Source organism: Mus caroli, unplaced genomic scaffold, assembly GCF_978045245.1.
Source record: "Mus caroli unplaced genomic scaffold, Mus_caroli_1 scaffold_16, whole genome shotgun sequence".
In the NCBI taxonomy this organism is placed as follows: domain Eukaryota; kingdom Metazoa; phylum Chordata; class Mammalia; order Rodentia; family Muridae; genus Mus; species Mus caroli.
Genome location: NW_028227271.1, coordinates 12,449,045 through 12,471,919, shown reverse-complemented (window position 1 = coordinate 12,471,919; position 22,875 = coordinate 12,449,045). Strand labels below are relative to the sequence as shown.

The window sequence follows — 22,875 nt, the reverse complement described above, 5'->3', positions numbered from 1 at the left end:
TATGTGTACGTATGTGCATATAACACAATCAAGGCTGCCTCATTTTCAAACCTTCGTTAAAATGGGCTTTGATTTATACACTTATTTGATTCTGTGCTATTGTAAAGTTTAAACTTTATAATGGTTAAGCTTTTCCTTGTACTGTTTAAATATCCTCCCATATTTACATGAGTATATGTATCTATGTACACATTGCATCTTAGCAGATATTGCAAACAGGTTTTGGGATTTTGATTATAACTGGTGATGAGATAGCATGCCATACATAATTGTCAGTGCTACAAAATATCATTGACTACTGTGAAATCACTAATAGAATAGAAGGCATGTGTCTTGTTGGTTACAGTTTCACATGCTTGAGTTTACACACTCTCTGTGGAACAACTTAGGCCTGGCACACAGCTTGGTAGGGTGCTACGCGGCTTCTTTTTATCTAGGTTTCTACAACAACGTCTGAAAAAGGCTGTACCCTACAACCGAATGAAGCTCATGATTGTGGGAAATACGGGGAGTGGTAAGACCACTTTACTGCAACAACTCATGAAAATGAAGAAACCAGAACTTAGCACGCAGGGCGCCACGGTCGGCATAGACGTGCGAGACTGGTCCTTCCAAATACGGGGCAAAAGGAAAAAGGACCTGGTTCTAAACGTGTGGGATTTTGCAGGTACTCAAGATGTTGTTTTAGCTTTCGTCTTGAAGAGAAATTGTAAAACCGAGTTTCCTGATCCAGTAGAAAAAGAACTAGTGGATCCTATAAGATTATCCCAAGCCCATTAGCTGCAGATTTTGCCCTTGTCACCAGAATGGACACTCCACAGAGAGCAATGCCAGCCCCCAGCAGAGAAGTCTAAAGTAATTGCTTGGTTGGCAGCTAATCGTGGTTCTCAAAGCTGTCATGGGAATGATGTCTGTTGTTTGCCCTCCTCCAAAGGATTTGCTGTGCCCCCTCATTATTTCATAACGAGTCCTACCCACTATGGGAAAGACTCAAGCCTCTGATATCTCCTTTTAGGTCGTGAGGAATTCTACAGCACTCACCCCCACTTCATGACCCAGAGAGCTCTCTACCTGGCTGTCTATGATCTCAGCAAGGGGCAGGCAGAGGTGGACGCCATGAAGCCCTGGCTCTTCAATATCAAGGTGATTTCTTCTGATCACGTGGGACTAGAGTGTGATCATTGCTCACTATTGTATGTTATGCTTCTGGGGTTTTGTTGAGGCTGAGGCTCACTATGTGTCCCTGGATGCCCTGGAACTCTCTATGAATGATCAGGAAGGCCTTAGATGGACAAAAATTTGATCTCAAATTTTGGACTGTTGAGTTTAAAGATGTGTCCTCCCATGCCCAGCTACATTCTGTTATTTTTTTAAAATGTCTTTATAACGTGATATATCTGAAAACAAAACAAAACAAAACAAAAACAGTTCTTTCAATTGTTTTGAATGTTCCCTCTCTCCCTCCTTTCTTTCCTCCCTTCCTCTCCCTCTCCCTTCCCCTCTCCCCTTCTCCCTCTCTCTCTCTTTTTCTTTACTTTTTTTTTTTTTTTTACATTAGAAGCATTCAGAGTTTGAGAAATGATATGGAAGGGGGAATCCCACACGGTTACATGTCACTAGGCTCTGAAATCCTGTTACGGTGTAAAATCTGAAAGCACAGACACACAACTGATTCTGATCACACTGTTTTGTTAACTGACATACCAACTCCCCCGACTTAAAACGGAATAATACCACACATCCTCTGCACACGACCAGTATATTTTCAGTGACCTTTTAGTGGGAAGCGTTCGGATCCTGCCTCTTGAACAGCCCCAGACTGTTTGTCTCCTATCTTTGGTCTCTCTGTTTTATTATTTCTTGAGTGTCTACCTGCTGCACTGTAACATCATGACCTTTGGAATGGAGACTGTGACAAGAGTCCCTGTGATTTCTGTCTGTTGCCCCAGGGAGCAGTTCTGGGAGTAAACTTCTCAGGAGGGCTTGCACCAAGGAGGATATCTGGGCACAGGATTTGGTAGCTCCTGGGCTGTATCTGGTAATTTGGATCTTCCTTAAGCCCGTGTTTTCTTGACATTATTATAGTTCACACAGAAACTTAGGCAAATAGTACGGTGGGTTTTGTCTTCCATTGTTCAAAATTCATGACTTTAACGTGAATTCAGGGCATAAAATTCTCAGCTAAAGAAAGAAATGGAAGCAGTTTGCACTGCTTCTGACGTAGCCTGAAGTTTACTGGATGTTCGCTTTATTTAGAAGTGCAGCATGCAAACAACTTGCTCTGAGCAAACATTAAAATAAAAGAAAAACTATACTATCGTGGTTATGTGGGATTCTGGAAGCGGTAAGAGTTGGACTATTAAGGGCATAATAATAATAATAATTTTTAAATTGTTTTGTGGTTATCATTTTTATTTAGGTTTAAGGAAGTAATCTCAGTTGCCAGTTGCTGCTGTAACAGCCTACCCAAGCTGGAGTGGTTTACAAATTTCAGAGATTTCTCTCATACAGTTCTGGAGGGAGGGAAGTCTAGCACCTTGGGGCTGGAATCTGTGAGGCCATTCTTGATATGCCATTTTATGGTGGGAGGTGGAAGGGCAAGAGTTCTCATGCTCTATGGCAAAGGAACAGGGAGGGGACCTGACATCTCGGTTCCTGTGAGGACCTTCAAACCTGTTCCTTGGGCTCTGTCCTTGGGAGTTGAGCCTCTCATATAGCTCTCAAGACGCTGCTGTGTCACACGGTTGCATTTCAAGATTCACACAGTAGCAGCAAGGAAAGACAGCTGTTATTATGTGACTCTGAAGTCCTTGAGTCTGTCATTGCTGCAGCACGGAGTATCCTACATAGCAGATTTCAGCATAAATGTAACCAGGAAGGCTTTTTTTTTTTCTCCCTGGAAACAGGAAGTGTTTTGTCTCTGTTTCCTTAGGCTCGTGCCTCTTCTTCCCCGGTGATTCTGGTGGGCACACATTTGGATGTTTCTGATGAGAAGCAGCGGAAAGCCTGCATAAGCAAAATCACGAAGGAACTCCTAAATAAGCGAGGATTCCCCACCATCCGGGACTACCACTTTGTGAATGCCACCGAGGAGTCAGATGCGCTGGCAAAGCTTCGGAAAACCATCATAAATGAGAGCCTTAATTTCAAGGTGGGAGGATGGGCGCCCCCTGCAGGCTACTAGGTGGTCAAGGTGGGAGAGTGTGTGCCTCTTGCAGGCTGCTAGTTAAGTAAGCCTTTTTCTCTTTTTGTCATATTATGCCTCTGCTTAGAAATGTCAGAAACCTTGAGGAGAGAGAGCAATTATCTGGAAATTGTAGGGTTTCTTTTTTTTTTCATAGTTCAAAACGATGAAAGTACTTTCATTTAAAAATTATTTATTTATGCCACACTTCATTTATAATTCATAGAAGTGGGAATAAAAATAACTAGAGGATCCTGAGAAGGAGAGGAATTGCCAGGACACCGAGAAAATCACCCGGATGTCCGATCTCCCAGCTTCCTCTCCAGGGGTTCCATCCAGAGGCTAAAAGAGAAGTTGGTGCCTGGGCCTCCTGTCCTCTGCGACACTCTGTCCTATCTAGCACAGAAGTTCCCACCTTCCTAACGCTACGACCCTTTAACACAGTTCCTCGTGTAGCGACCTTCCATAATAAAACTATTTTTGTTGCTACTTCATAACTATAGTTGTGCTACCTCTATGAATCATAATGTAAATATCTGTGTCTTCCAATCATCTGAGGTGACCACTGTGAAAGTGTTATTTTGGAGGGCTCACGTGAAAGGATCATTTGACCCGCCCCCCCCTTTCCTACCCCTACAGGGGTCACGACCCACAGGTTGAGAACCAATGACCGCTAGGCGCTTCCTTTGAGAGTCCCTGTTCTGTTTGTATCTTGATCCGTCTATGTGATTCCTTTATAACTTTAGTTCAGGTGGTTTCAATTTTTTTCCATTCCAATTTTGCCTTTTAACGCTGCCAGTTGCCAAGCCTACTGGTTGGTTTTCAGCAATCTATAAATAATTACCGAATTCGTATAAGCTAGGTTTCATCCGAAGACTTGTGTTTTAAATTCCTGACACTCTCTTTGATAAACCCCATGTTCAGGAAAATATTAATACATGGGTCATTCGGAAGAGTGCTCCTTTCTAGTATTCACAGGAAGGGAATACGGTTGAGATTTCTAGAGAACGCTCTGGGTGCTTCAGCATGGCAAACACAATGATTGTCACTCTGTTGGCTCTGGAGATGTCAGGATGTAACCAGAGCCCTGTTAGGTCTGCGTATCCCAGAGAAATTACTTACTGGGCCACAGGCACACACTCTCAGAACAGCTCCAATTTGGATGTTGAAGGATAAGCTCCCGCTGTGCACTGCAGCGCCCTGCCCTGTCAGCTCAGCTCTGTCACACCAGGTTCTGGTCCTCTTAGAAATGGGCCATCTGTGGATGGGTTTGTCTCTGTAGTGCCCTAGGGGCTGTAATTGCACCTGACACTTGGAGAGATTTTATTCGTTTTTCCTTTTTCCTTTGTTGCTAAAGCATATATGCGGTATTTAAAAGTCCATTTCAGAAGGTGAATTTGTTTTGTAAAAGCCTGAATTTGGTTGAAGCAAGCCTGTAAGAGAGATGCTTGGGTCAGTGGTGGGGGCTGATGCTGCCGTAGGGAGGTGACCCGGTCAGTAATCCAGGTTCAAACTCGGCTGAGACAGCTGCAGGTTATTATCCCTGTCAATCAGTAAGGCCAGATTCCTTCTACGTACATAAGAGCCTTTCAAACAACTCCATACAGAGAAGAAAAACATGCTGCCTGGAATGGCAGTATTATTAAAAAGGAGTGGGTGGTGTTAATGGCTTCCTCATTCTGGCATGCTGGTTTGAGCATGCGCTGGCTTGCTTCCGTGGTTCTTTCTGAGAGAGGCGCGTCAGCCCACCTATCTGGGACCTTGTTTCTGGGTGATGCTTGCAACCCTTCTTCAAGGAGCAGCTTTGAGTCTATCAGAGAGCACCCAGCCCCATCTCATTTGTCTTTTCCTTCCACCTTGACTCTCTCTCCCAATCTTTCCTTGTATTTATAAACATAAACCTATGCTCTTTAGAAGGGTTTTTTTTTTTTCTTCCTTACATCGGCCCAGAAATGAGTCCGTTACCAGGCGAAAGGAGAAAGGTCAACAACGCAGTCGGTTTGAACTGCATCCCTTTCGATTCTCTCCAGCCCATTGCCTGAGCAGCCATCTTTTTTGCTGCCTGGTACCCGCCCTTCAGTACTCCCCCCTCGCTTGATTTGCTTCCTGTGGGACAGTCACTTGTTTCTGTAGGTCAGTTTCCTCCCTAAACTTAAAACATAATCTTGAAATTGAAGTTTTATGTCGTCTTAATTTGTGAGGAATGACGAAAAGCATGATGGTTAGTAGGATTATAGATTGTTTTTTGGCACAAGGGTCATATATTCCTGAGTGACTGTTTGTTGAAAAATATGGAAGCAATAGCTCTGGATGCTGGAAACAAAGCTCTTGGTGCAATTAGGGAGGAGAGAGACACAGTTTTGTGTTTATGTGTCACGGAAAGACCCAGGTTTTAGAGCCTAAGAATTCAAGTAGAAATTCTAATGGGTGGAAGTAATGGAGGCATCTTATGGATCCAGACACGGGAAGAGGTTGCCCCCTGGTGGTGGTCAGAGGCAGTTGTTTGGCTGCTATTTTTAAGAGTTGCCTTTCTCTTTAAAACTAGACTTTTCAAGGGAGGAAAAAAAAAAAGCCTAAAAAAGATATCTGTTATAGACACTATGATCTCAAGACCCTCACTGAAAAATCTCGCTCTCTGTCTCTCACGACTGCTGCAGACAAAGGGTTTTTTGTCAGGTTGGGATCATCGGCAGCTAAATAAATCTCATTTTCCAGAGTTTAAAGTTCCATGCAAAAACAACTTGGTGAGATTTCGTGTTTTCAGTCCTAACTCTTGATATCTACAGTTCACTAGTCCACTACTTGTGGATATAGTTTTATCTCAGAAAGAAATATCCCAAGCTCTCATAATGGATTTATATCTTACCCCTGCCCCGATGCTTTGCATATAAACTCAGTGCATTACGCAATGAGATAATTCATTCTTGGTTAGTTATTTGTCTTTGTTTCTGAAATAGAATTTTTGTATTACTAGATAACTATTTCCATGGTATTTTATTTGCAGATTTTTTTCCCTCCAAATTGACTCTGTGTCCATAAATTTCTTACTTTAATTTCATCTTCTATTCATTACCATTTCGATAGGTTTCACATAATGTATCATGTTTAAATTTTATTAAAAAAAAAAAAACCATGTGCACCGCATAAAAACTGTTATGGCTGAATTTACCATATAACCCATCTGTGATTTAAATAGTCTTTTTTTTTTTTTAACACCTTGTCATTTGTAATTTCATAGATCCGAGATCAGCCTGTGGTTGGGCAGCTAATTCCAGATTGCTACGTAGAACTGGAGAAAATCATTTTATCAGAGCGTAAAGCTGTGCCGACCGAGTTTCCTGTGATTAACCGGAAACACCTGTTACGGCTCGTGAACGAACATCAGCTGCAGCTGGATGAGAACGAGCTCCCACACGCCGTTCACTTCCTAAATGAGTCGGGTTCGTATGCTCACCCTGGATTCTGGTCTCCAGTGTCCCGCCATGACAGTTTGAAGAGATATCTGAACCTTGTGTGTGATCCGTATTCAAAATTTAAGAGAACGTCAATAAAATTCTTAAGCAGGTCAATGATGGATCTTATCTATTGGAAAGGCCACCGTGTGTATGAACATTGAATCATATACTGTATCCTAGAAAAAAAAAATGTATACTTAGAAATGTTCTAAGGACAAAGTAAGAAAGAATCCTTGTGTGCGAATGAAGGAAGACATATGGGTTCTGGGACCCAGATTTGCTATGATGAGGCACCCGACTCACAATGCAACAATGTAACGATGTCCTTTCACATTAACTCTTGTTTGCGTGAAAGTTGCTTTTATATAAGCGTTATCACTGGTGTGGTGCCCTGGGATCACTCTAGGCAGCAGGAAGTGTAGTGTAAGCTCTCTCTGTTGCTTAGTCTTTGATCACAGTGAAACCATCTCAGCACACTGCACCCCCATGCCATGTCTAATGCCTGTGAAACCTATCAGTTGATTGTAGTCCCAGAGTAAACGGCTAGGAAACTGTTTGGATCCATGTATTCTGTTGAATGGAAAATACCTTCAGGAGTCCCTTTCTTCATGATCCTTAAATCAGATATGGCGAGATATGTATCGGTTCTTATCTATACGCAAATTAAAATATCCATACTATGCACGTAGAAGGTTCAAGAGAATATTGTGAATTTGCATTTATTAATGTATACTTTTCAATGCAGGCTGGTATTTCAAATATACTTATGAAATAATATGGACAAAGATATGAACAAGTGGTATAGCTTGGAAATACTTCCCTCTATGCTGTTGGGGCTTGGGAGCTGAGGACAGCCAGGTCAGGGTCTCCAGGGTCCTTCTCTGTGAGATCCTCAGTGTAACCAGCTACAATGGAGTCTCTGGGGCTTTGTATTATTCCACATCCCACTTCTCACTGCTTGATGACTCTCCACTGCAGGAGTTCTTCTGCATTTTCAAGACCCTGCCTTGCAGCTAAGTGACCTGTACTTTGTGGAACCCAAGTGGCTTTGTAAAGTCATGGCACAGGTTGGTGTTTTATCTTTGGGGGACCTGAGGCAACAGCTGAAGAGTAGAGTAGGGGGTTCCCAGAGAATTTAGCATTTTTGTGGTTTTGATCAGAGAAGGCTGGGACTACTGTGAATATAAAGAACTATAGACCACTTGACAGGGAAGACTGCTGGGAGAGCTTCCTGGAACGGACATGGATCTGAAAGTTCACAAGCCTTTGTTTTCAAGTCATGGGCAAATATCTAAACCTCAGTGGTAAGTTAGGTTGCTGGCTTCATTAAATGAACAAAAACATTATGAAATCTTTAATGTAAATATGTTATGAATGAACTGGGCAAATGAGGCTATGAAATCTATTTAAGGCAGGAAAGCCAGGCATGGTAGTGTGTGCTCGGTAGTCAGTAGTTGGAGGCTGAAGGCAGAAGGACAGACAGACGTTCTAGGTCATTTTCAGCTATGTAGAGTTCCTGATCAGCCTGGAACACATGCATCCCTGTGATCAATACAAAACAAAATAATTTAAAGACTATAGAAGATACTTTTTTGGGCTCCAGCTATTTATACTTTTGAAAGCTATGTTGGTGATTATCTTGTTTTCTGTTCATGTTTAACACAGAAAATAACTTTTCCTCCCAATAATAGTACATTAGCAATGAGTTTATGTAGAACAAATACCAAAAAAAAAAAAATTGTAGTGGATCTTTCCCGTAGGGTTGATAGCATCATATTGTCAACCTACTTTCTAGACTATAGCTGTACCATCTCAGCTTTGGCAAGTAAAATTCTGTCTGGACATTTCAAGATAGTGTAGGGTCATACAGGGCCACCACAGCTAAGGACCACTGTGTTTCACTCATCCATAGTTCAGAAGAATTCAGGGACGAGGCCTCTAGCTCTTACATTCATCGGCAATTATTTCATTTATGAACATAATTTGCAGCTTTACACATGGCTCCCCAAGTCTCTAACATGATTATCTCTTTTCATATTGGCTATGTCTCTCCCATTTAAACCACAATGCTAATTGAATTTCTTTAAGCAATCTTGAATAGTACTGCTTAAATCTATTTAAAGATAAAAGGGAAGTGATTTTGAAGAGGGAACTCAGTTGAGGCTAAATCCTATACCCGGAGAGAACATTTCAACGTCAGTGTAATTGGCATTTATTGCAATGTGTCTGTTCTAATGGTTGATATACTTAAATTGGTTTCCACATTTCTGTCCAAGTGCAGCAGATGGCATGAGTTGACTGTGTATGATGGTGCCCTGTCTTAGGGGCACAGTCTCTGGATTGAGCACATCTCTTCTATGCATGATCAGTTTTCTCTTGTTTTAAACTTTTGTGTCTTCTCTTTAAAAAGGACAATTATATTTTCTTTCATGTTGTTTCCCTAACTTAAAGTAAGTGAGAGATAAATGGTAGCCTTATATCTAGCACTGATTTGACCTGTAATTTAAGGCATACAATTTTCTTTCTCTTTCTTTCTCTCTCTCTCTTTCTTTTTTCTTTCTTTCTTTCTTTCTTTCTTTCTTTCTTTCTTTCTTTCTTTCTTCCTTTCTTCCTTTCTCTCTCTCTCTCTCTCTCTCTCTCTCTCTCTCTCTCTCTCTCTTTCTTTTTTTTTTGGAATTTAAAAATAATTCCAAAATAATTCAAGAGGTATGAAAGGAAACATGTCAAATATGGAGTCAAATAGAAAGTATATGTGGGTGAATGCATTATCCAGGAGAATGTCCCATTCACCCTGTGAGTTTTGCTTTGTAAGTCCAGCACCATGGCAGACAGAAACTCTATATAAATTAGAGAAGGATAATGTCACCCCCAAACTGATAACTTTCTATTTACTTAACACACATATATTATGTTATTAGAAGGTAGGCTTGTCTTACAGAGGAAGGAATGGGTTCACATAAGTTTTCCTTTTAATCAACAGTAAAAGCAAAAGCCAAAAACAAACAAACAAAACACCCCATGACAAAAAGTAAAAAAAAAGCTCCGTTTCAGCAGACACAACTCACCCAAACCAAATGCAAACCCAAACCAAACCAAAGTAGGCTCTTACCATGACCACAGAAAAGTGTCTGAAGATTCTGTGGAATCATTACTGTGAAACGCCAGGGAATTTTTATTAGCTTAAGTATAGTTCTAGGATGCCAGTTTAACTGAATTTGGGATCAGGGAGATAGGGTCTCACTCTGTAGTGCAGGCTAGCCTAGAGAACTAATTATGTAGCTCAGGTCGGTCTAGAACTCACTGGTAGCCTGGATTTGAACTCACAGCAATAGCCATGCCTTAGCTTTCCAAGTGCTGGGACTGTAGGTGTGAGTCATGGTGCCTGGTTTTTAAATGAAAAAATGAAATCAAGACTTTAAACAATTCAAAGATACTTTTCTTTCATGTTGTTTCCCCAATTTAATGTAAGCAAAAGATAAATGATAGCCTTATATCTAATACTGATTTGACCTGTTTGATAATTTAAGGCATACATTTTTTTAAATTTAAAAATAACTTCAAGACAATCTAAAAGGTATGAAAGAAAGCAAGCCAAATATGGATTTTGGAAGATTTAAAATTTCAGTAAAATGATAATTTAAGTTTCTTGTTACCAATGGAGCAGCAGTTATCACTTTTGTTTGTATTGATACATTGAAATAAAGGGAATAACACCATGAATAGCATGTAAAAATAAGAGCAAGTTTGTCTGATACTCATCTGCAAAAATATATAGGGGTATTCACCTCCACGAGTCCCTGAGGCAGGGTAGGAATTGGTGTAATTATTATTCTGGGTGGGGGGTTGTTACGCCCCCTTGTTGTCTTCAAATATCTAGCAGACCATTTAGTTCCCATATAAAAAGACACAGAAACCCATAGGTTTAAAATAAGCCTGAAAGCACTAAAGCTGGGCAGAGATCAGCCCTCTGTGCTATTTTGTCTATGTCCCTGACATAATCCCCATGAACACGTGCATCTGTTCCATTTGACTGCTCCAGTTCCAGCAGGCCAGCCTCATGGCTATGCACTCATGACCCATGCTACACCATAAGGGTCCCTCCCCTATCCTCCCTGCTCTTTCATGATCCCTTCTGAGACCCCCAAGCCCAGGAACCTTCCCTCTGCTTCCCTCTCTTCTGCCCAGTCAAGGTGGAGGCATCTTTATTAACCAATCATGAATAACTTGGGAGGGGGGGGGCACAGTTTACACCACAAAAGCTGCTGTCCTGAAGGATCTCCTCCTAGGGGCAATCAGATAATGGGCTCCAGTATTTAGCATTTGAATACATAGCAGCACCAGACCAATTCCCCCCCGCAAGGAATGACTTCACATCATTGTGGTCAGTGGAGAAGAAGGTCTAATGAACACGCATGCTGTGCCCCAAGGGATATGTTTGCAAAACTCATTCAGCTATGCAATAAAGAGCTATTAAAGAGACCTATGTGACCAATCAGGTAGAGAGGTGAGTTATTCTTGGTAAAATATGTCAGAGATATCGCCTATTATTTGTTTGAGAAGGGCTATAATTTAAGCATCTGAGTTGGTAGATAAAAGAAATTATAGGCCCTTTAAAGGCGATAAAATTGAGATAATATTAAGATAAATTGGAAACTGAAAATGCTAAGTGTTTATTTCTACTATTTCCTTTTTTAATTACTTCTACTTTTGAAATTTTGATATAATTATACAATTTCCTCAGTCCCTGTAGCCCCTCCAAACCCTTTCATATACCCCTCCTTACCCTCTCCCAAATCCATGATCTTTAAAAAAAATATAGCTGCACGCATGCATGTATAATGCATACACACACATTTCTAAATAAACTTTGCTCTGTCTGCGCAACGTTACTTGTGTGTATGTTGCTGAACTTTTGATACTGGGTAACTAGTTAGTGAGCTCTTCCCTTGCTAAGCCTGTCTCTCCCACTCTCAGCATCCCTTAGGTGCCTGTAGTTCTCTGTGCAGGATGGAGGCCTCCTGGGCTCTGCTCTACCCACATCACCATGTCTATTGGTGTCCTCCTTGTTAAGCTAATGCTTGGGCAGCCATGCTGGTGAGAAGTTACAGAGAAAGTTCTGATGTGCCTAGAAGACACAGTCTCATCGGAAACTCCCATGAGCCTTTGTCTTTTGCCATCTTCCCACCCTCTCTTCTGTAATGTTCCAAGAGACTTCATTGGGAGAGTTTGTTTTTTAATGTATCCATGGAGACTGGGCTTTGGGGCTCTGAGTGGTTTTTTTGCCTGGCCTTTGGGGTGTCGTGTGGGAACACCACACACACCACTCGGGGAGGCAAAAGGAAGAGGCCTGTCTAGGAAGGGATATTCGTTAGCTGCACTCAGGGACCCTAGAAACCTCATTAGCATGGAGAACTCTAAGCTCTATGCTACATGACAAGTTGTTACAGCCCTCTTAATGGGGTGTCCTGGTCCCGTGCTCCGGGACAGGCATCTGGTCAGGAGCTAGTTCAAACTTCTGCTGTTCTTAGTTATGAGTTTTATTGGGGTTCTGAACTTACCGCTACCTCACCAGTTCTGTCTGGTGGCAGGGTCCCCTACCGCACGGGGCTTCACAAATCTGCCTGTCTGTAGGTTATGGTTTTCTGTAATGGTTTCCATCTGTTGTGAAGAATTTCCTTGATGAGGGGTGAGGATTATACTTCCTGTGGGTGTAAGGACAAAGGTTTAGAATGTAGTTAGAAATGATGCTGGTTTAGTACAGTGGTGGTTGTAGGTTCTCCTTTAAGAAATATGAGTTCACCCGCCCTGAGTAGCTGGATAGGTTTGCAGTGCCAGGCATTGTTTCCATCTTGTTGAAGAGATCAGAAGTCTGATTAGAGAGCCATTGGTTACCACCACCGTGTGTGCTACTTCTTCCCCTCTTAGATTACTGTGCTACATCACCTTGTTATAGTTCACAGGCATCGTAGCTGGATAGGACTGTTGCTTGCGTCCCTCCTTTGGAAGATTGCACAGTGTGTTCTGGAACCATGAAAACCAGTCCTCGGTGAGAAGGCTTTCAAGTCAGTTCAAGGTCAGCGGTCTCTGGACCTTGCCTCTGTAGAACATGGTGTTTTCAATAACAACAACTTATCTTCTGCTTCTCTGGGGCAACCAAGGACAACCGCAGTAGTCTATAATGTTTATGAGTCTCTTGGAGAAGACAGACCAACAATTCAAAGGAAGGGCTTCTCAAGGCTTGCAAGTATTTTTGAGCATTCTCGAGTCCACGTGTATCAGGATAATGGCCTATGGTTTTCTCTTTGTTTGGTATTACAGTGATGCTGGCTTTGTAGAGGGGGTTCAGGAAGGCTATTTTCTCCTTCTTCTTGTTCTATTTTTATGTATGTATGTATGTATGTATGTATGTATGTATGTATGTATGTATTAGAGTTTAAAAAGGACTGTCTGTAGACCTTTGAAAGTCTGGTAGAATTCTGCTGTGAATACATGTGGCCCCAGACATTTTTTTTTTAATTGGAAGGTTTTATTAGTTTTTAGTCTCCCCATTTGTTATGGATCTGTTTAGGTAGCTGAATTCTTCTTGGTTTAATTTTGGTGGTAATGTAGAAACTTAACCACTTCTTTTTAAGTTTCCCAGATCAGTGGAGTACAGGTTTTGAAACTATTCCCTTACAATATTCTGAATTTCTTTGGCAACTGTTGTAATGTTTTCTAGTTCATTTTTGATTCTTTTTATTTGGGTCCTCTTTTTCTTTCTTTTGATCAGTTGGGCCAAGAATCTGTCAATCTTATTTTTCTTCTCAAGAGCAAATTCTTAGATTAGTTGGTTCTTTGTATGTTTTTTTCTTTTTTTCTATTTTATTTATTTCTTCTTTGATTTTCATTATTTAATAATGTCGACTGGGTTTGAATTTGGTTTGTTCTTATTTTTCAAAGGTTTTGAGTTATACCATTAAGTCATTTGTGTACTTTCTGATTTTTTTAAATGAACTACTTATAACTCTAAATTTTCTTTGTAAGACTACTCACAATGTGTCTAATAGGTGTTGTCGTATTAGTTTTTAATCTTCATTTAGTTTGAAAAATTCTTAATTTTTGTTTTCTTCTTTGATCCATTTGTCTTTCAGTGATGGGTTATCATTTATTTAAGATTTATTTATTTATTTTATGTACAGTGTAGCTGTCTTCAGACACACCAAATGAGGGCATCAGATTCCATTACAGATGGTTGTGAGCCACCATGTGGTTGCTGGGAATTGAACTCAGGACCTCTGGAAGAACAGTCAGTGCTCTTAACCATTGAGCCATCTCGACAGCCCCAGTGATGAGTTATCTAATTTTCATGAGTCTGTGTAGTTACTAGAGATGTGTTTGCTGTCAATTTTGAGTTTTCTAGAATTATGATAAGATACCAGAAATTATTTCAATTTTTTTAACATTGTAAATATTTGTTTTGTGTCCCAGAATGTCACCTATTTTAGAAATGCTTCTGTGTGCAGCTAATAAAATGTTTATTCTCTTGTGTTTGGGTGGGATATTCTGTAGACTTAGGTTAAGACCATTTGTTTTATGGTGTCTATTACTTCTGGTGTTTTTCTGTTTATTTTCTGTGAAGATGACCTGTCTGTTGGAGAACTCACCTACTATGATTGTACTGATATTAATATGTGTCTTTAAACCAATTTTTAAAAATGAATGCAATTTGATGCACCAGAGTTTTATGTATACATGTTTAGAGCAGTAATGTCTTCTTGGCTAGCTATTTCCTTGATTAGAATGAAATGTTTCTCTTCATCTCTTCTGATTGGTTGCAGTTTGCTGTCCATTTTGTCCGATATTAAGATGACAATGCTTGATTGTGTCTTGGTCCCATTTGACCAGAGTATGTTTGTCCATTCTTTGATTCTAAGGCAGTGCCTATCTCTAGCAACAGATAGGTGGATGTTGTTTCTTGACCCATTCAGTCAGCCTGTATCTTTTGATTGGAGAATTGAAGCCACTGATATTTAAAGTTGTTAACAAAATATGTGTGTGTTCACTGCAACAACAACAACTACAACAACAACAAATACAGTAACTACCTTTTCTAAGATTCTACAGCCAGTGGTAGAGCCTGTATTTGGACTTAGGTCCTTTGGAGCCACCTTTGTATTCTTAACTGGCACAGTAATATCCAGTGCTTCAGTGGTGTTGAATTCTCCCAGGTGTTATGTTAGAAGGCAGATTCTCCTGCTTCTCTTCTGATTTACTAACTCATGTTCGGTCGGTGGAAGCCTGTAACCAGGAGTTGTCATACTACCTCTCTTCCATTGATAGAAGTTGACTCCTGTCAAGGAAATGTCAATCTATATGGCCGACCTGTCAGGTGACTATTTAGACAATAATTTCTAGGAATGTATAGGAATATGCCTGTGATGAGACTATAGAATGAGTGCTGGGATTGGGATCTGAATTCTCCTTAGTTCTCCAAATGCTTCTAAACTCGATATCCCAGTGGGATCCCAGGCTATCTGGCTGCGGCAGAAATTTGATCTTGCCTGTCTGTTCTAACTAGACAGTGATCGTGAGTTGGAATCTTTCAGATCTTGACAGTGAAGGTGGACGGCTGTCTGAAACATCCCAAGGGCATCATTTCCCGGAGAGATGTGGAAAAGTTCCTTTCAAAGAAAAAGCGATTCCCGAAGAACTACATGATGCAATACTTTAAACTATTAGAAAAATTTCAGATCGCATTGCCAATAGGGGAAGAATATCTTCTGGTTCCAAGCAGGTAAGACAGACCTTAAAAAATCCAATAGAAGTTCACCAGATTACATTATTTTGGTTGACAAAGTAGCGTTGTTGTTGTTTTGTTTTGTTTTTTTTCTGTAATAGATACACTAATGTTTTACTTTCAGCTTTGGTAAGCTTTTTGGCAATGCATGACATATATTTTGAAAGATAAGTTGCAGTTGATTAATATTTAAAAAGATAAATGATTTCATGCATATAGTGGCTATTTGGCTTAACATGTACATTATTTTTGGTGAAGATTAATAGTAAAGAAGTATTGTGCACATGTGCATCCATCTTTACTTGGCAATTTAGCAGTTATATTGTATAATGGAAGTTTAAGGGAGAAAGTGAGTTTCCAAGAGAGTTTAAATGAACAGGGCATCATGGGGGAGGAGTATATTCTAACTTTGTAGAGAATTCTCATATTGCCTTGGAAGTAAATGGGAAATGCTCTAAAGCGCCGATAGTTCAAATTAACTTAATGGATACAGCCAATTCCAAGTGTAGATATGTAGTTGTTTCTAGGACACATATTTATTCAAGTTTTCCATAATCTTAATATCTGCCTTTGCACTAATTGTCTTAATGTATTAGTGCACATTGCTGAATTTTTTTAATCCATCTACTCCATCTGTGCATATATTTGAGTTGATGAAGTGACCTCCAAATTCTTGATGTAGAAGGTCATATGCCAAGAGATTACTATTTTTTGAAATGCCATTGTCTGGAGTAGTTATTTCCTTGGGATTGAGGCAGTAAAAAGCTCGGGCCACCAGGTACCATGCTGAGGCCGCCATGCTCAGGCCACCTTCGTGGGTTTCTGACAGGACCTGTCCTTTGCAGCTTGTCTGACCACAGGCCAGTGATAGAGCTCCCCCACTGTGAGAACTCCGAGATCATCATCCGGCTGTACGAAATGCCATACTTTCCCATGGGATTTTGGTCAAGATTGATTAACCGATTACTTGAAATCTCACCCTTCATGCTTTCTGGCCGAGGTATGTACTTCCTAAAGCTACTAGTGGGACAACCTTGAAAGAAATGTTAAGAGGAGCATGGCATTTCCCAGAGTTAGCCTGTTTGGAAGACAAGCGTGAGCAACACATGAGCATGCACCCACCTCTGCAGTTTTCTGGAAGAAAAGGTCTTAGTTCTTACATTAGATATGTTTGCATCAGCTGTGAAGTTATACTTCCCAAGACTTGGGAAACAGGAAGCAATCACTTTAAAGGGTGGTGTTTAGTGGGAGCCATTGGTTTAAGCATTCAACACACACAGTATCTTACACAGTCACACATGTATACACACAAACATACACATATACCCATATGTACATATACTCACACACCTACACACAAGTACATACACTCACATACATACACATAAGTACATGCCACTCATACATATACATACATGTACACACACATACACACAAGTATACACATTCATATACATATACATAAGTATATACTGCTCATACATGTACACACTCATACATACTCACACACATACATAAATGTACACACACTCACATACACACACACGTATACACATATACACATGTACACACATTCATATACATACACATAAGTATATACCACTCATACATGAACACACACACATGCACACTCACACACATACATAAATGCATACACACTCAATATACACACACATACACACACTCATACACTTACATGCATGTACACACATGTATTCACACATACGTGCATGTACACATACTCACACATATACACACAAGTACACATACTTACACATGTGTACAAATACATACAAACTCTCTTACACATACACTCTCCGACACACACATATACATACACATGTACAACAAAGAATAATATGAAAATAACCAATGTATAACTGAGGAAATGTTATATTTCCTCAGCAAATATAACAGGCCTTGGCCTTTTAAGAGAAGAACTCTGATCCCTCTCCTGCTCATCTCTCAGGGACTTTAGAGAAAGGATAAAATTATGTGTATATGGTAAGCTTTCTTTCCAAAGTAAGAAACATTATAACACTACAGGGAAATATTTGGGAGGGGTGTTGGACAAAAGATGACACAAGTGTTACTGGTTTTTGAAAAATAGCTTGTCTTTCTTGGTATCAATGAATATAAAAGGTAGCTAAAATGCACTTCAAAGTTCAAGAATGGTGTTAATAGGAGAATTGATTTTTTTAAAAAAAGACTAAAAACTTACTTATGATTATTTATATATTAACCATGTCAAACTGCGTATCATGAGTTTATACTGTATATCAGGTAGTATACAAAGTAATTAACTTGTACAATTGAAATATTAAGGAAATATTTTGTATCCATTTGAAGAAGGTCTCATAATTAAGTTAATGCATGCTCATCTCAAAACAAATATATATTATTTTTACTTAATGTATAAGTGGCAGTTTTTCCCCCTTTAGTTAATGAAGCAGTTAGTAATCAGTGGATGCATATGGATCTATTTAAACTTTCAGAGAGAGCACTACGCCCAAACAGGATGTATTGGCGGCAAGGCATCTACTTGAATTGGTCTCCAGAAGCATACTGTCTGGTAGGCTCTGAAGTCTTAGACAATCGCCCTGAGAGTTTCTTGAAAATCACGGTTCCATCCTGTAGAAAAGGTGAGGAAATTAATTATATGTTGTCGTCCCCCCCCCCCGACTCCCCATGACCCACAGACATGGAGATCTCAGCTACTTAGGAGGCTGTAGGAAGACACAGAGTCCAGGAATTCAAAACCAATCTACCTCCCCGAATCCAGTAAATTTCCAGTGTTTCTTCTCCAGTTTTGTGACAGTTGTAAGGCTAGCGAACACCTTTGCTCTTTGTCTTATTTTGAAAGTTTTTCAGTGATTACATTAAAGAATTTTGGGCAGTGGTGGGTCTTTATCTGGCTGGTCCAGAACTTGCTATATAAACCAGGCTGGCCTTGAACTCACAGAGATAGATCCACCTGTCTCTGTCTTTTCAGTGCTGGGACAAAAGGTGGAAACTACACCTGGATAATTTTAAAATTTTATTTGTATGGGTGTTTTGCCTGTATGTATGGCTGAGCACCACTTACCAGCCTGGTGCCTGCGGAGGCCAGAAGAGGGCATTGAATCTCCCTGAAGTGGAGTTAAGAGAGATGGGGTCCTCTGTAGAAAAAGTCATGGGTTTCATCTTGACATTTTCGCACACATATGTCTTCCTCCCCTACCATCCTCATCTGTGTCTCTTCTGCCCATCATTGCTGCCTTCTTCAAGAGTTCCCTTCTGCTCTCAAAACACACATGTGCAGGTATGTATGTCTTTGTGTGTGTGTGTGTGTATACACATACCTATGTATGTATGCATGTATGTAAAAGAGAGAAACTCTGTGGGGTTTTGTTGCTCTGTTTTACACCCACCATGCCACTCTGTCCTGTTTCCTTTTCCCTTCCTTTGAACCTCTTCTTTCCATGTGGCCCCATCTACATCCATGCATTTTCTCTAAAGGATATACTGAAGGTATTTGTCTTTCTGAATGTAGTCTATCTGGCTTAGCATATCTTAGTACTCTCTGTTTCCCAGCAAATGAGAGAATTTTACTTTTCTTAAGGCTGAATAAAACTCTAATATGTATGTATATGTATATATATGTATGTATATGTGTGTGTCTGTCTCTGTGTATGTATGTATGTATGTATATGTGTGTGTCCGTTTGTGTATGTATGTATGTATGTATGCATGTATATATATGTGCCTGTCTCTGTGTGTATGTATGTATATATGTATTTATGCTTGTATATATGTGTGTGTCTGTCTGTGTATGTGTATGTATGTATGTATGCATGCATGCATGTATATTTGTGTGTGTGTCTGTCTCTTGTGTTTGTATGTATGTATGCATGTATATTTGTGTGTGTGTATGTGTGTGTTAATACATGTCACATTTTCTCTATTTGTTTCCTAGTAGACACTTGGGCTAGATTCCTATCTTAGCCACCATGCACAGTGCAGCAGTAGATGTTCTGTGCAGGAGTGTTGACAGCGGCTATGATGACGTCAGGCAGCTTCACAGCTGCCATGTGATTGGTCAATAGTTCTATTTCTAGTCATTTTGTGGAAGCCCCATGCTGATTTCCAACGTGGCTGCCCCAGTTTGCATTCTCACCAGCAAGGATGGAGGCTCCTCCGTCCCACATCTTGACAGCACTGTTGTGTCATCTGTGTTTCTGGTTCATCTCCACTGGGATAAGATGGAGTCCCTCAAAGGAACTTCAGTTAGATGTTGAACAAATTTTTATACCTTTCCTGGCCATTTCTGTTTCTTCTTTTGAGAACGGTGTACTCTGTTTATTAATCCATTTACTGAATGGATTAAGAGGATTTTTATGATTAGTAGGCTGTTTCTTACATTGCCTGTCTGTTTTTATTCAATTTGAAAAAGCTTTTAATATTTTATATGGCCCTGCTTGTCAATGCTTGATATTACTTTCTATGCTATTAGAGTCCTTTTCAGAATGGCCTTGCCTTTGTCTGTATCCTGAAGAGGTTTCCTTCTCTTTCTTCTGACAGATTTAGGGTTTCAGATCTTACATTAGGTTCTTTGATCCAGTTTGAATTGGATTTTGTACAGGAAACAAATTATTCTTTTCTAGTTTTGTGAAAAGTTGAAAATCTTAATGTTACTTAGAGTGAATTACTAGACTGCTTTGGGTCACAGTAGCTGTCATAATATTGACAGTAATGACCAATAATGAGCTTTTTATATCTTTTTTCTAATGTCTTCTCCAGTCCTTCTTAAATTTGTTGAGGTAGGATACATTTACCATTTTCAGGTACATGAATTTAATATATATATATATATATGTGTGTGTGTGTGTGTGTGTTCCGCCTTTCTTCATTTCTTTTCCTTTTAGCTGATCTTCACCTTCCTCTTCTTCAATTTCTTTCTATAATGTTTCAAACATTTTATTATGGAAGTCTCAGTTAATTTTATTCCTAGGAATCTTTTTTTCCATTTCGGAAACAATTGTGTAGTGAACCATCCCCTAAATTCTTTCTTATCAAGTTTATTATTGGTGTAGAATATTTACTGGTTTTTTGATTTTGAATCCACAAATTTTCTGAAAATGATGAGAGGTTATGAGAACTTACAGCGACTTTATGGTCCTTTAAGCACATGTTCCTATAATGAGCAAATAGGATATTTTAAATTCTTTCTTTCTTATATTTATCTTATTTATGTTTTCTAATCATTATAGCTAAGCATTTAAGTAGTATATTGAATAGAAATGGAAAGAGTGGGCACCCTTATCTTGTTCCTAGTTTTGTAGGAAATGTTTTTACTCTTTCTCAAATTGGCATGTTGACATAAATACACACTTGTGACACTGAGACATGTCCCATATAGTGTCAGTTTATTCGGGGCTTTTATTCTGAGAAATTTTGAAACTTGCCAAGCTGTTCTGTATTTATTGAGATGATTACATATGATTTATGTTCTTAAGTATTTTTCCATTTGGCATTTATTGGATTGTATGTAGTGATCCACTCTTAAATCCCTGGCTAAGACGCCAGCTTAGTTACAGGACATGGTTTTTATACATCTTGAATTCAGTTTCCAAGCATTTTAGCATCTATGTTCATGAGGGAAATTGGTCTGTAGTTTCCTTCCTTCCTTCCTTCCTTCCTTCCTTCCTTCCTTCCTTCCTTCCTTCCTTCCTTCCTTCTTCCTTCCTTCCTTCTTTCCTCCCTCCCTCCCTCCCTCCCTCCCTCCCTCCCTCCCTCCCTCCCTCCCTCACTCCTTTCCTTCCTTCCTTCCTTCCTTCCTTCCTTCCTTCCTTCCTTCCTTCCTTCCTTCCTTCCTTCCTTCCTTCCTTCTTCTTTCCTTCTCTTTAAGATTCTTGTATAGCCCGGGTTGACTTCAAAGTTGTGTGTAATTGAGAATGGTGGTCTTGAACTTCTTACTTTCCTGAGTCTGGAATTATAAGCACGCAGTCCTTGTTGACATAGTGTTAGCGATTACCAGGCCCTCATGTTATACATGCAAGGTAAACACTCTATCAACTGAGCTCTATGCCAGCCCCCTGGGGTTTTGTTCCTTTGTTTGAAGTATCAAGGCCAGGCTGGCTTTTTAGTGTGAGTTTTGGTTGTGTTAATTCCCTATTTTATGTGACAGTGTGAGGAGCATAGATGTTAGCTTCGGTTAAGTGTTTGGGAGGATTGGTCAGAACCTGTCTGTTCATTAGCTCTCCTTTGCAGAGATACTTTGAATTATTGGTCCGTCTTGTTGCTTAGACACCTGTCACGAGACTCTGGACTCAGTTTTGGTAGACTCTGAAACTCATCCGTGTGTTCTCTTTTCTAGTTCTGAGGGTGTCTGTTTCAAAAGATTTCCTCCGATCCTCTCATTTCACTGTCATCTGCCTTTAGCACCACTCCCCCTTCCTCTCTAAATTTATTAGTCTTTCTTCCTTTCTCTGGCACTTGTTCCAGCGGTCCCTCCATGCCCAGCTTTGTCAATGTGAGTCCTTTCCTTGGGTTTACACTATGTATCTTTATTTTTTGTCACCCCTGCTTATTCTGTGCAGGGAACTAACTATTTGATCCTGCATATTGGTCTCCATTTCATAAATTTCAGCTATGATTTTATTATTTCTTGCTGCCAACGAACTGAGGTTTTTAGCTTGTTCTTGTTTTTTTCTGAGACTTTGAAGTGCCCCCTGAGGACATTTGAGACATCTTGCTTTCTTGTGCAAATGCTTACTACTGCAGCTCTCCCTCTCAGCTACCTTCAACGTACTCCTTGTACACCAGGCGCTCTGCTGTTGTACATTCGTTTTCATCTGATGTCAGACATTTTTCGTCTCCTTCCTCGTCTCTGTAATAACTACTGTTATTCAAAGTCTTTACTGTTCATTCCAAGTGCTTTATTTTATTTCTGTGTATTTACACAGTAGGTTTTAACTTGCGACTGCTTTCTCTTATCCTGCTATTATTTCCTGATGGGATGCAGGAAAATATTTTCCTTTTTTCATATTTATTAAAAATTATTGCTGCTGAGTCAAATCTCACTACTATATGTTGGAAGAAAAACTCTCCAGATGACTGCTCAGTGCATATGAGCTGTGATAGTTTAACTTTGCTGTTTTCCCTTTCCTTTTTGTTTGGGTGAACTATCTAAAGAGGAGAGGGGGCTGATGAGGTCACTCACTATCATTGTATCAGGACCCATGCAATACCTTTATACCCATTAGTGTTTGCTTTGTGAAACTGGGAGCCTCAATTTGGGTGCAGTCACACTTGCAATTGTTACATATCCTTGATGAATTGGCCCCTTTATAAGTATATAGTCACTTTGATATCTTCTGACTACACTTCTATGATGTCTAAGTTATTAGATATCAAAACTTCCCAGTTTGTGTTTGTCTTTAGCCTGCGTCCATGTTCTAACTTGACAATCCGAACTGAAC

The 22,875-nt window shown here is 39.9% G+C and overlaps 1 protein-coding gene across 1 annotated transcript in view; it reads left to right on the top strand.

Annotated features, from left to right (window-relative positions):
* Lrrk2 (leucine rich repeat kinase 2) overlaps positions 1-22,875 on the top strand; it is a 142,325-nt gene that overhangs the window by 75,770 nt on the left and 43,680 nt on the right. Inside the window, exons 29-36 of the mRNA XM_021183253.3 lie at positions 438-667; positions 1,016-1,143; positions 2,933-3,151; positions 6,423-6,624; positions 7,618-7,706; positions 15,225-15,412; positions 16,261-16,415; positions 17,911-18,057. Coding sequence (XP_021038912.1) covers positions 438-667; positions 1,016-1,143; positions 2,933-3,151; positions 6,423-6,624; positions 7,618-7,706; positions 15,225-15,412; positions 16,261-16,415; positions 17,911-18,057 — 1,358 coding nt within the window. The remainder of the gene's footprint in view (positions 1-437; positions 668-1,015; positions 1,144-2,932; positions 3,152-6,422; positions 6,625-7,617; positions 7,707-15,224; positions 15,413-16,260; positions 16,416-17,910; positions 18,058-22,875) is intronic.